We start from the raw sequence: 13,266 nt of genomic DNA, 5'->3' as shown, positions 1-13,266 counted from the left end.
AGGAGAAAAGCTTATGACATTTCTGTAAGTTTTGCCTACTTTTCCCCCCCCCCAGGCGATCGGGAGAACAAATATGGAGCGTTTCAATTTTCCTACTTTTCTTTCTACTTCTTTATGGAATTTTAGGAGTTCAGATGTTTGGAACATTTACCTATCACTGTGTAGTAAATGACACAAAACCAGGGTAAGTTTATCTATCTACTAACTGTGTTTTAATTTACATGATTAACAAAAAACTTTCTGCAAATCTTACGAGAAAACTCTATGTCTAAGTTGAACAAAAAAGCCCTTATGTGCTCTGTTCTATATTCTCTGTTTCCTCAAAATTTTCTTGTCTGATTTTTTTAACACAAGTATTCAAGGCAAGCCAGACTGAAAAATGTAACCCCTTGGGAAAGTAGACTAAGCAAATTCAAAGTGTGCATTTGGAGATTTTCTTCAGTGTGACAGAATGAGGAGTATGCTACCATAATACCATCTGAGTATTTTCATTTCCTATTTAAATAAGATGGAAATGAGAAATGGTGTAACTACTTGGAAAAACAGGCAGTTTCTTAGAAAGTTAAACAGACACCTACCATGTATCCCGTTCATTCCATTCCAGGTGTCTAACCAGGGGAGGCGAAAACATATGTCCATAAAATAGACTTATACATAGTGACTGTATTTATAATTACCCAAACTGCTAACAACCCAAATTCCCACCAACAGGTACATGAATAAACAAATTGTGGTATATCCATATGACGAATACTGTTTAGCAATAAAAAGAAGTATGAGAAATTGATATACACAACATCTTGGGTGAATCTTGAAATAATTATGCTGAGCAAATGAAGCCAGATGAAAAAGACGACATATTCTGTGATTCCACGTATACCAAATTCTAGAAAATGCAAGCTTATCTGTAACAACAAAAGGGAAACCAGTGACTGCCTGGGAGTAAGGTTAGGGATAAGAATAAAGGGTTACCAGGGTACATTAGGAAACCTTTGGGGTTGGGGCACCTGGGGGGCTCAGTCGGTTAAGTGTCTGCTTTTGGCTCAGGTCATGATCCCAGGGTCCTAGGATCAAGCCCCACATGGGGCTCCCAGCTCAGCGGGGAGTCTACTTCTCCCTCTCCCTCTGCCTCTACCCACTACCCCCACTTGTTCTCCCTCTCCCTCTCTCAGATAAGTAAGTGAAATCTTAAAAAAAAGGAGGTTGAGGTTGATCGGTATGTTCACTATCTTGATTGTGGTCTGTGCACAAGTTAAAATTTATCAAGCCGTATGTTTTAATATGTGCCATTTATTGTATGTCAAGTATATCTCATGATAACAGTTTAGAAATGTTTCGGGGATAAAGCAGAAATCTAAGTTTCTTCCTATGGTTAGATAGTTGTTCCAGCACGACTTATCGTGTGCTGTGCCCTCTGAGTTTAATGTCACTTTTCTCATTCACTAATTCCCTGTCTATATTTGGTTTGTACCGATGGTCTCTGTTGTGTTTGATCTATTTGACTATCCTTTCACCCATATTACACTCTGGAATTTGTTTGAATTATAACATGGCTATATGCATGGGGTCATTTTCTAGCTTCCTGCCTTCCGTAGGCTCTGGACCCTGTTTTCTGCCTCTTGTGGCATTAAAACCCAAGCTCTTAGCTACTGGACACTTACCCCCCATCCAGACCAATATATTGTCAGTTCATGGACTTCCCTCTCTCCATTTTTAGTTCCCTCTGACCTTTTGACCTTTCTTATAAACCCAGATATGTATTTCTAAATGTTACCATTTATCCAATCGATCTTGTTGTTTGTAATGGAAAGAGTTGAATTTAATATAGCCCAGTTTGCCAGAACTAACCCTCTGGCCCTCCTAGCTAACCTCCCCCCCCCACCACACACACACCTCCACCATTTTTCTCATTGTACTATGAATTCCTTGAGGATACAAAGGGCAAGGGTGGAGAAGATCCCTCTTGGGGCCAGTACCTAGTATTCTTGCACAGAGTAAGTACTTAGTAACTATGTCTTGAAGGCATGGTGCGTAATACTTTATATTTAGACAAATAATAATAACATTGTGACAAATTGATATACAAGAGGAAATTTTAGGAAAAAAGGGAGAAAAGCAAGCTGCTAAATGTGACAAGGGAGAAATGGTTAAAAAATAGAAAAGCAACGCTAAGAGTGGAGAGAAGCCGGGAGCTGGCACACACGCACAGGGCGGGGGAGTGGAAGGAAGAGGTGAGTAAGGGGGTTGCCTGCGTGGGTGAGGGAAGAGACACATGCGTGGAATAAAGACTGTAGGTAGTTTTTTTTTTTTTTTTTAAGTGTATGTAGGCTGTAAAATGTGTCTAGATTGTTCCGTGAGTGAATATGGAGGTGGGAAAAAAGATATTGTGTGGGCGGGAAACAATAGAATAGAGGCGAAGAGCAGAGGAAGCTTCCGCATAAGAAAGCTGCTGTGTTCTCATAGCTGCAAGCACAGGAAGCTGATTTAAAGTTTCCATTTTATTAAAAATCAAGTTAGAATGTGTGAGAATTCTAAAGCTTGTTAGAATTGTAAAACTAGCTAGAAGATCAAGCATCCTGCTGGCAAACCTAAGGTGGACACGTAAACAGGGAAGAGATAGAGCAGCGTCTCTGACCTCAGGGCCCTTGCATCACTTCAGAAAGTGCTCTTTGCCATCTCTTCACTACACCCAGTGCTAGGACATGAATGGCTTTGAAAAAATTATTAAAAGACCTCTTGTATTTTGAATATTAGCACTCCAACTCATCACTTTTTCCTAAAAATGGAGTTCTCTATGAAGAGTTAACCTACGTTTTGGCAGAATTTTCAGTTACTCTAGACATAGCAGTTAAGGAGGAATGTCTGCATTTTCTCTTTCCCATATTTATAAAATCTGCCTGTTAGCTTTATGAACATACACATTTATTTTGCCTTCCCTTTATGTGACAATTTCTCTTTGAGAAGAAGATAGTTAACTAGCTGCAGAGTAGTAATATTGCTCATAATAGCAATTTTCGTTAAGTTTGACGATTCATTTCAAGGACCAATCCCTTATACCATTTTCCCTTTAATTTTCAGTTCACTATTAACTGAATGTTACTGAGAAGCAGAAAAATTGTTGATGCCATTTTACCATTAGTTCCAACCAGACCTTAATTTATTTTTAGAGACTTAAAAACCACCCAGAGTCAAAATAAGATATGTAAAAATCCCAATTAAAAAAAAAATTCCAACCTTTTTGTTTCCTTTGGTTGAACTAGGAATTTCTCATAAACATCTATGAGTCAGAGATTAAACTACAGTATGATGGCGGTGTTTCCAGAGATTTGCCAGTCGCTGTCAGGAACTCGTTTCTCTTAATTGTTGTCCTTTACAATCGTCCGATTTCCACTTAATTGATTTGCATGCACTGTAGCCTAATAATGGGAGAGCTTGCAGGCAGAGCTGTGTCTGCTCAGAAACCTTATATCCCGTGTTTCAAGGCTGAGCTCTGGAATTGATTATGAATAGTCTGTGAGGCAAACAGATAAATAAGGAAGCAACTCAAGCCACACAGTTTTGCTTTTAGATGGAGCTGATTTCTTTTAAAGCCGAGAGAAGGGAGTGTTCGCTTTGTCCTTGGGAACATTACTCCTAAAGCCTCAGATCCTTCTCTGATAATGAATGGCAACGCAAGGCAATTTCGGAACGAGGCATGGGATTTGACTAAGCAAAGCAGTCCGTATCCTAAAGAAATCTGAGAAGAGCAGTAGCTTCTGGCAGAAACAGGTGTTGCAAAATGCCGAATGGGATGGCAGAAATCTCCCGGAAGCTACAAGATGAACATGTGAAAATGAGCTGGTAGGTGAGATAGAAAAGAGGAAGACTTATCTGCCACCGTATTACCATTCCCCGAAAAAGGAGCGAAATTTAGTCCTTGCTTCGTATCAAATAATGAAATCTAATTATCTCCCGAGAGTGAGATAATTAGAAAAACTCTAAAGGAAGCAATTGTAAATATGAAGTACATAAAAGTTGACTCTACGGAGAACAGGGTTCCGTCAGGAGTTCAAGTAAATGCTTATAATGGCTGAGCCATTAGTTTTAAGATGTGGAAGTGGGGGAACCACCCATCACAGATGCTAGGACGATCCTCGTCTGTCTTTTCTGTGGCACAGTAATTACTAACAGCTTTCTTTTCCATCTCAGGGGAATTGTAGGATGGTTACCCCACTCAGGGTAGCTTGTAGGACTCAGTGGCATTTTATAAAATATCACTAACACTTAGCCTAGAGACAATATAGAGTTGGATTTGGGTTAGCTTTCTCTTGTAGGTCCCACAGAATGTTTAAGTTTATCCTTTAGGGTACTTGGAAAATAAGTGAATTATTGGCTTATCCATTCTGTTCGCAAAATAATGAGGTTGTTTTAATGGAAAGGTCAGAAGAATTAAAAATAGAAGTGTGGTAGAACCCAAAATATTAATTTCTAATTTCTATGGACTTTATCATGAGGGAATTTTGCAGAATATGTAAAATCATGACTGCCTCAAATTCATGCAAAGGTCTTTGAAGTCTTCTTGATTTTTATTTAAAGTTCTTTTGAAGGATGAAGACAGACTGCTACATTTAACTTAAATGGATTCCCGCAGAGATGTCTGCTGGGTGGGAGGTAGAAGAACAAATTTGGATAAATCCGTATTGGAAAGCTCCTCTTTAAAATATTTAAATAAGAAATGAAAATGCTCTGATGGGTGCATGTAGATTTCTAACTAAATTAATAGCAACATTTGTGGCACACCTAGTATATCTCATATATTTTGCTTCTATAACTAATTTTTAGAGCAACCTGAAAGCAATTATTTCCCCCATTTTGCAGATGAAGACCCAGTCCCAAAGAAATCAAATAATACATTTATCTGGTAAGTGAGAGCAGCAGGATTCAAACTCAAGTCTGACTTCCCAGCCCATGCTTGATTGCCATTTGAGCAACTTCTACCATATTGTAATCCCACATTTGTAAACCTATATGCACATATAGATCCACATCACATGCATAAAGTCTTTATATGGCATAGAGAAAATGAAAGTCCGTATGACATCTGGTTTCTTTCTATCCCAGTGTAGATATTATGTTCCAGGGGATTCTGCCCCATCCAATCTATAAAATAGTGGCATGCAATATATTTATATTACTCCATAGATCTCTTTTTAAATGGTTGTGCATACCCATCTCAAGGATGTGGCCCAACTGAGCCACCAGTTAAATCAACTTTTCATATGTTATGAATTAAAAAAAATTAAATATAAGAAAATATTTCAGAATAAACTGAATTACCATATAAAAATAAATACCAAAGTGATTTTTACCAGAACAGCAATACTATTTTTGTGTCTTTAGTATAAAAAAGAAAAGAAAACCCTACACTTTGAAAAAGGGTCTAAAAGATGGTGGGTAATTTCTTTCGATCAGTTACAATATAGCACTTCTTTTGAGCTTACTTCACAAAAAGAGGAGAATATAATAACGTAGGTTATAAAACTCTGACTTACATTAATGGTAAATAACTTTCACTGAACAATTGATAACTGTTTTTTTTCCCTCATTTAATACCCACAACGACCTATTGATGTCATATTCTATTTTCACACTCTGTATTACAGCCCAGGAGATTGAGGCTTAGTGAGGTTAAGTAAGCGATCCAAGATGAAACAGTGTATAAGAGGTAGAAGGAGGGTTGAAACCCAGTTCTCCTTGACACCAATTTCTGTGCCTTTAAATATTCAACGGTACCATGGTCAGTGTCTGAGATGATCTGCAACATGTGTGTGTCCAAAATATTTGTGTATAATGTTTTGTTTCCCTTGGTTCCAAGGAGCTCCTGCTTAAGAGACAGGCTCTGCTTGGAGTAGATGAGTAGTGGTTAAGATCGCTTGTATTAGGGCTGAATTCTGCCATGAGGTCCTGGGACCATATTATATGAATGCAAATGAGGATCCCTGACAATTCAACCCCTCGCAGATAGCACTCCCAGTAGTTGGTCTGTGTAGAAATCACACTCGCCTCATTCTGATAGCTCAGGTTCAACGTGACCAGCCTGCTTTCCCTCCGATAGAAAACACAGTCGCGTACGGAGACCATCACAGCATAAGCAGTACATTTGGGGGATTCTTTTCCAGAACGAGATCTCTCTGATGGAGAAAATCACGTGGCAAGCTCTGGAAAAATACTAACTCCAAGCCACACCCATAGATTCATACTTAAAGCGGGGCTAAGATTCTCAGAATCAATTGGATTAGAAATCAGTGCTTTAAAACCTTAGTTTTACATTAACACTCCCAAAGAAGTGTTAATAGAGTAGAACACAGGCTTTGCATGGCTTCTTCAAAGATAAAACTGGAGTCTTCAAAGAATGCTAAGCTTTCAGCCGCTATACCCCGACCTGCGGGGAGCTTGACTTCCCTGATCCCTGAAGGCTGGTTCCTTAGAAATGTCTAAGAAGCACCAGAGGTGATCAGAGCCTCTTGTCATTCCAGAGACCAGTGGTGGGTGTGTCCTGAGATCTGCAGGCCAGTTATCTCAATACTATGGTTCAGTGACTCCTACTTTTTTTAGATCTAGTGCCTGAGCTGGGCAGGCGTACTGTGTGGTTGAGGGTGCCCGGGGACTGGGGATCTGGCACGTTCCACATCCTTACCTGATTTTCACTTTTAAGGCAGCTACTTGTTCTTAGCACCAGTGAGCCCTGACATCATTTGACCCCAAAGGATGGACCCCTGTTGGAGTGGGAAGGAGTGTTTCTCCCTGCCATTCTCAGCCACACTGCAGCCAGTAAACATGAGTCTATTTGGAGTTCCTTGTACGTGTGTGGCACTTTGTGTTCCTAATTGCTAATTCATAACGTGATCTCATAGGTTAGATATGACGATCTTCATGAAAGAGAAGAGGAAAGAGCTCCTTGCCACCCCTGAATTAATGGGCAAAATCACCAACTGAAAATCTGTAATCTTGGCCCCGAATTCTGGTGGCCATTTTCCAGCCTGCCAACTGACTCCTTCTAGATAACTTCTCACCCCAGATCTTGTGGTTTCTCCAGCAAAGGGAAAAAGAGTTACTGCTTAAGGAGCCCTTGGCCTAGATTCACAATGTCAAGGGTGGTAGCCTTTGTCTTATGACCTCAAAACAGTTTTCATGTTTCCAGCTCTGTGTCCTGACACTTCACTTTCCTGATACTCTGAATACATTCATGTACCTCTCCTTGCCGAACCCTTGCTCAGATGCCAGTTTCCCAGTCCCTGCCACATATCAGCACATATTGCCCATATCCGCAAAATAGTGAGCACTATAATTAAGGAGGTGAAGTTGGAGAAAATAAATGATTAAAAGAACTATTCAGATACAACAAGGTATGATGATGATTTAAAATGCTTGCTTTCAAAAGAAAATCGCGTTTTGTCATTTAAATTACATACACTATTTGAAAAATATTTAATTTTACCATTTTGATACACGATGAATTCAGTTCTTTATGGTATGGCTTTGTCAATCTAGCCACTCAGGAATGGATTACAGAATGGAAAATCAGATTAAGATACTCTCAGCTTTACAGTAAGGGGAAATTTATTCCCCAAATTCTTAGAAAACAGGCCAGATTTACTTGTTTCTAAAAAAGTGGTGTAATGTCAGTATTATTTCCTGCCTCAGACTACTTGTCTTGTTTCGTAATCCCTCTAAAAGTCCCAGAGAGCAATTAAAAGTTTTCAAAAATCACTAAGTAGTCTCTTTTCTGCAAATTCCGGGATGTGGCTAGTGCTCCAAAGCACCCAGCATTAGCAGTAGCCAGGTCAGTTCATAAGAGCTTTTCATTAATCCTGAAAGCGGAGGCCAAATAGGAGTGAGAACGAAGCCGGATGATTGTCTGGAATGAACCCCAAAGGCGGGAGCTGTCCGAGCAGGTTCGTTGTTAGCACAGGAGAGGGACCACCTCTGAATGCAAGAAAGTGAGCCTTGTTTTTCTGCCTGCCACTGGGATGAGGCAAGCCAGGCCCCAAGGTATCAAAGGATAGTATTCACTATCCTCCCAGGGGCAGAGACTCGTGTGTGTGTGTGTGTGTGTGTGTGTGTGTGTGTGTGTGTGTGCGCGCGTAAGAGAGAGAGAGACAGAGAGAGAGATTCACTCCCTGGGTTCAACCAGAAGTATGTTCCATTTATGACTTCTCTCTAGAATGTACAATGTAAATAAAAGAGAAACCTACTGATGGCCGTAAATGACAAGCTGCTCTTAGGGACTGTGTTCCCTGTTGCGTATGGATTTGTTGTGCTGCGCACCTCCTTCTTTGCACCACTGACAGTTTCCTTGTGGAATGCAAACTTCAGAAACACATTTGGTGTAGCTGAGCTGCTATGAGTATTTTTTACAACAAAGGGACCACATTTTGGCTGCAAGAACACAGTGTTTTTCTGCTTATGTTCAATTCTTCAAGGGAAACAAGAAAAATATAAACAAGAATCTGTATCTTTATCTATCTATATATCTTCTGTAAATTCCCATCATAGGTATATTTTGTGGAAATCTTGCGAATAACTTCAGTAATGATCTCTTTTGTAAATTAGTGTGTTTGGCCTTTTTGGCCATTCTCACAAACGAGGGACAGATTGTAGTCAGCTCAAGTATATCAGACACACTTTGTCAGTTGTGGGGGAAGCACAGATTTTTGTCTTTTTCCCCAATATGCCAATCTCTGAGAATGTAGTTTAGAAATTGTTTGCTATGGTAACAAGTACCTGTTTACAACCCCTGAGAGGAAGCTGTGAACAAGCTACACCCTACGAATGAAGGGGTAAAAAAGTTGTTCTCTTTCTGTCCCTGCAACTTCTTATTCTCTCTCCTTGCACACACAGGCTCTGGAATTTCCACTTTCCAGGATGCCCAGGGCAGGGGGTTAGGAGGGCGGCACGTGTATCTGCCCTAGATCTTGTGTCTGTTGATCCTTTAGTGGTCACATGACCTCATTGGGAGACCTTTCCAGTGGTCACCATCCACCACCTACAGGTGCTCCCGTAACGCTGGGAGCCGATATCTGCCTCTCAAAGCATTCATCATGCTCTACTGTGGTCATTCCTTTTCTAGGTGGTAAAGCCTCTGATCTGGAAATATCTTATTAGTCATCTCCATTCCTAGCATGTTGTGTGGCATAGAATAGGCCTTTCAAATTTAATCATTTTGAATGAATAGATGGACAAATGAAATAAAGTGGCCACACCAAGAATATGGGAAAAATAATTGCTGAAGAGGGGCTACGTAACGATAAGCATAGTTACGTTCGTAAGTTGACAGTCATTACAAAAGGCCAGCGCTAAACGTGTTACAGCAAGCAATGGCAGCCGTCTGATATCAGTGGAGAGTGATGACACCGGGAGTGATGAATAGAGCGATTTGAACCCAACATCTTGAGCTGTTGCATTTGGCATTAGTGAGTCCTGGGGATAGATGAGAGCAGAACACAATGGGCACTTGGTTCGCCCGATTATTATTACCTTTCTTTTAAAAACGTGGAAGTGTGATGAGGTCGTTGTGTGGATTGTTTTTTAATAATAGCTGAAAAGGTTCTCATTTTACAGAGAAGGAAACTGAGGCTCAGATGGCCAAAGTGAATTGCCCAAGGTAATTAAGTTGGTTAATCACTGAACTGAGATGATAATCCTTGTGCTCCCATATATGGCTCAATCAGTGCTCTCTACTATCTCTACTATCAGGAGTAATGATTAACTTAAAACCGTACAACCCTTAAGTGCTGAGCTATTGTTTGGGGGTAGTTATAAACAATATTAGCAACAAGTTGAGGACACAATTTCTTAGATCTCAGACCCCTACATAATGTTATTTGTAAATATGATATTTTAAGAATTAAGAAATAAGGGCAGCTGGGTCAGTTAAGCTCAGTCAGTTAAGCATCCAACTCTTGATTTTGCCTCAGGTCATGATCTCAGAGTCATGAGATCAAGCCCCGAGTCAGGCTCCACACTCAGCTGGGAGCCTGCTTAAGATTCTCTCTCTACCCTCTGCCCCGTCCACCTTCCCTCTGTCTCTCAAAACAAAACAAAACAAACAAAAAAGCCTTATGTCAGGCAGATAATTAATGTCTTTTGAAAAATAATTAACTGCTCCAAGGGATTCCAGTATTCATTTTGAAAAATGGAAACTACTAAAGCCAAAATTTAAAAAATGGAAAATCCATGCCAATTTTTAGATATCACACTTAGAAGTCCCATAAAAACAATAGGATCCAATCGTTGAAGAATTTCTTCTGTAGTTACTTTATAAGCAAATAAATAAGCAAACACATAGATAAATTTGCCATAGATTTAAATAATGGTGGAAAAACACATTCCTTCAGTCAGCCAAAAAATAATTATGATGGCATCTACTATGTATTAGAGAAACAGGACCAATAAGATGTGTATATAGAAAGCAATGAGATTCATTTTATTTATTTACTTATTTATTTATTTTTATTTTTTCAACATTTTATTTATTTATTTGAGAGAGAGAGAGTGAGAGAGAGAGAGAATCTCCAGCAGTCTTGCTATGGGGCTTGATCTCAGGACTCCAAAATCGTGACCTGATCCAAAACCAAGAGTGCAACACTCAACTGAATGAGCCACCAAGCACCCCAATGGGATTCATTTTAAAGAATCAGCTCATGTGGGGTGCCTGGGTTGCTCAGTGGGTTAAAGCCTCTGCCTTCGGCTCAGGTCATGATCCCAGGGTCCTGGGATCAAGCCCTGCATCGGGCTTGCCGCTCGGCGGGGAGCCTGCTTCCCCCCCGACCTTCTCTGCCTGCCTCTCTGCTTCTTGTGATCTCTGTCTGTCAAATAAATAAATAAAATCTTAAAAAAAAAAAAAAAGAATCAGCTCGTGTGATTGTGGGGACTAGCAAGACCCAACTCTTCAGAGCAGGCCAGCAAGCTGGAAATTATAGAATGAGCTTGTTGCAGTCTTGAATCTAAAGGTAGTTTGGAGCCAGGATTCTTCTCAGAAGACTTTAGTACCTTCTCTGAAGGCCTTCAGTTGATTAGGTGAGGCCTGCTCATGTTATGTAATCTGCTGTCCTCAAAATCTACTGATTTAAATGTTAATCATATCTAAAAAAAAAAAATACCTTCATAGCAACATTTACATGGTGTTTGACCAAACAACTGGGCACCATAATCTAGACAAATTCACTCATAAATTTAACCATCACAGACTGTGTGTTAGGGACTATATGGAATTGGAGGCTTTGCTGGGGAATGAATAGTAGAGTTTGGAAGACACCCAGTGAACAGCTGACCACTCAAACATGAATTTCACACTTCCCAAGAGCCCAAAATGTCAAGTGTGGGTACTTTGAGAAATTACAGCAGAGATGTCTAATTCAGTCTGAGGGACTTGGAGTGCCTCCCCTAAGAAGGTGACATTGAAGCTGGGGGCCCCAAAGGCTGAAAGATGGGTTAACCAAACAAAGATGGGAGGAGAGATTCCCAAGCAGAGGAAAAAGTCCGGAGGTAGAAGGAGCATCCCAAGAGCTGGGGAAGCCCACCATGGTTGGACACCAGGACACTTGAAAGGGGAGGAGCCAAATCCTTCAGGATCTTACGGATGAGATTTGCCAGACGGACCTCAGTTAAGACAGGTTATGAAAAGTCTGTCTTAATGCTCTGTGGCTAGTGGGTCAGAAGGGCTAAGAGGGGCTGCAGGATGACTGGTCAGGGGACTAGAGAGTGGTGCAGGTGGAGGTGGAGATGGTGAGAGCTGAATGAGCTCAAAAGATATTTTGGAGGATATTAAGGGACACGTGATGATGAGTTATGGAAGTTGGGGGAGAAGTAGGTGTCAAGGAGATTCCTCAATCTCAAGCTTGCTCAGTACTTTGGATGAAGGTCTCATGGTGCTGCTTATTATGAAGAACTGTTGGTGACGGAGTCCATGTTCAGTAATGGGTGTAGAGTTGGAGACACTTGGGGTGTAGCTAGGTGGAGACATCTAATAGGTAGGTAGACACATACCACTGAGACTCCAAAAGACACCTGGGGTGCGAGAGAACTGAAACTATGGAAATTGATTTGTCTGCATAGGGAGAGAGATATCATGAGAAGAGAGAGGAGGCTAAGAACCAAGCTCAGAGCAACTCAGGCCCGAGGGCCAGTTACAGGAGGAGGAGATGGAAAAGGAGAATGACCTGAGAAGCAGGGATGAAACCAGCATCTTCCAAGTCAGCAACACTGCCTCTCTCTCTCCCTAATCACAACTGGGAAAGGTTTTCTGTTTTTAAGGACTTGCGTAATTAGGTTGGGCCCACCCAGAAACCAGGATAATCCCTCAAGACTTTTAGCCTTGTTCACATCTATAACCTTAATTCCACTTGCCACGTAACATAACACATCCAAGTGTTCCAGCGAATAGGACGTGGCCATCTTTAGGGGGCCATTATCCTGCCTACCACTAAAGCGACTATGTGGAATGCTTCTCAGAAGTTGCAGAAGATAAAAACTGAAAATGGTCCAGTTGGATGGGGCACATGGAAATAAACTAGAGCAAGTTCAGTGGGTTGGAGTTCATGAAAATGGGCTAAAAATTCCATCAGAGAGATTAAAAAGTAGATAATTTTTTTCAAGAAATCCAACTGTAAGGAATGCAGGTCTTGAAACCCACTTAAGCATGAGTGAATATTTATTAGGACTGGAAGAATCATTGTCTATTTTTAGAGTTTGGCTGATGGCAGCAAGAATTCTACCCTCCCTAATTCCAGAGAGCCTCTTGTTCTATCATGAATATCTGAGAGGAGTGAAGAAGGAAATAATTAACATTAACAAATAAAAATAAAACCTAGAAGATTTTTGTTAACTGTGACAACGAAACTAAGATAAATAACAAATATACATTCTAAAACTCTTGATGTTTATTTCCACTTCTAAAAAGAGTAATCATCATGTGGTTTTAGATACATGAGTTCCAGGGCAATTAATCATCTAATAAATGTGTCTCTAACAAGCATTTGCTAATAGCTTGATGTTGGCAAAAATAATATGTTTCAAATCTGCTGCCTCTGAAGCCAAAAGATTTCAACATAATATCTGTACTGTTGAGAGTTGTGCCTAAAATGAGAATCAGTGTTAATATGAAAAAAAGGTAGACTAAAAAAGGAAAAAAAAATACTCTAATACTTACCAACCAGTGAAATCGTAATAGTTAACAATTACTGAGTGATTGACTAATTTCTAGTGCTATTCTGGGACTAGTAGTTT

The 13,266-nt window shown here is 40.3% G+C and overlaps 1 protein-coding gene across 3 annotated transcripts in view; it reads left to right on the top strand.

The window, feature by feature from the left end:
* Window positions 1–13,266, top strand: part of LOC111147028 (sodium leak channel, non-selective) — a 291,306-nt gene that overhangs the window by 22,613 nt on the left and 255,427 nt on the right. For all 3 annotated transcript variants that reach the window (XM_022502882.1, XM_022502881.1, XM_022502880.1), the window contains exon 5: window positions 56–184. In XM_022502882.1, coding sequence (XP_022358590.1) covers window positions 56–184 — 129 coding nt within the window. The remainder of the gene's footprint in view (window positions 1–55; window positions 185–13,266) is intronic.

Source organism: Enhydra lutris, unplaced genomic scaffold (assembly GCF_002288905.1).
Source record: "Enhydra lutris kenyoni isolate GAN:26980312 unplaced genomic scaffold, ASM228890v2 scaffoldscaffold15, whole genome shotgun sequence".
Taxonomy (NCBI): Eukaryota; Metazoa; Chordata; class Mammalia; order Carnivora; family Mustelidae; genus Enhydra; species Enhydra lutris.
Note: the sequence above shows the minus strand (reverse complement) of the source record. Positions and strands in the feature narration are given on the sequence as shown.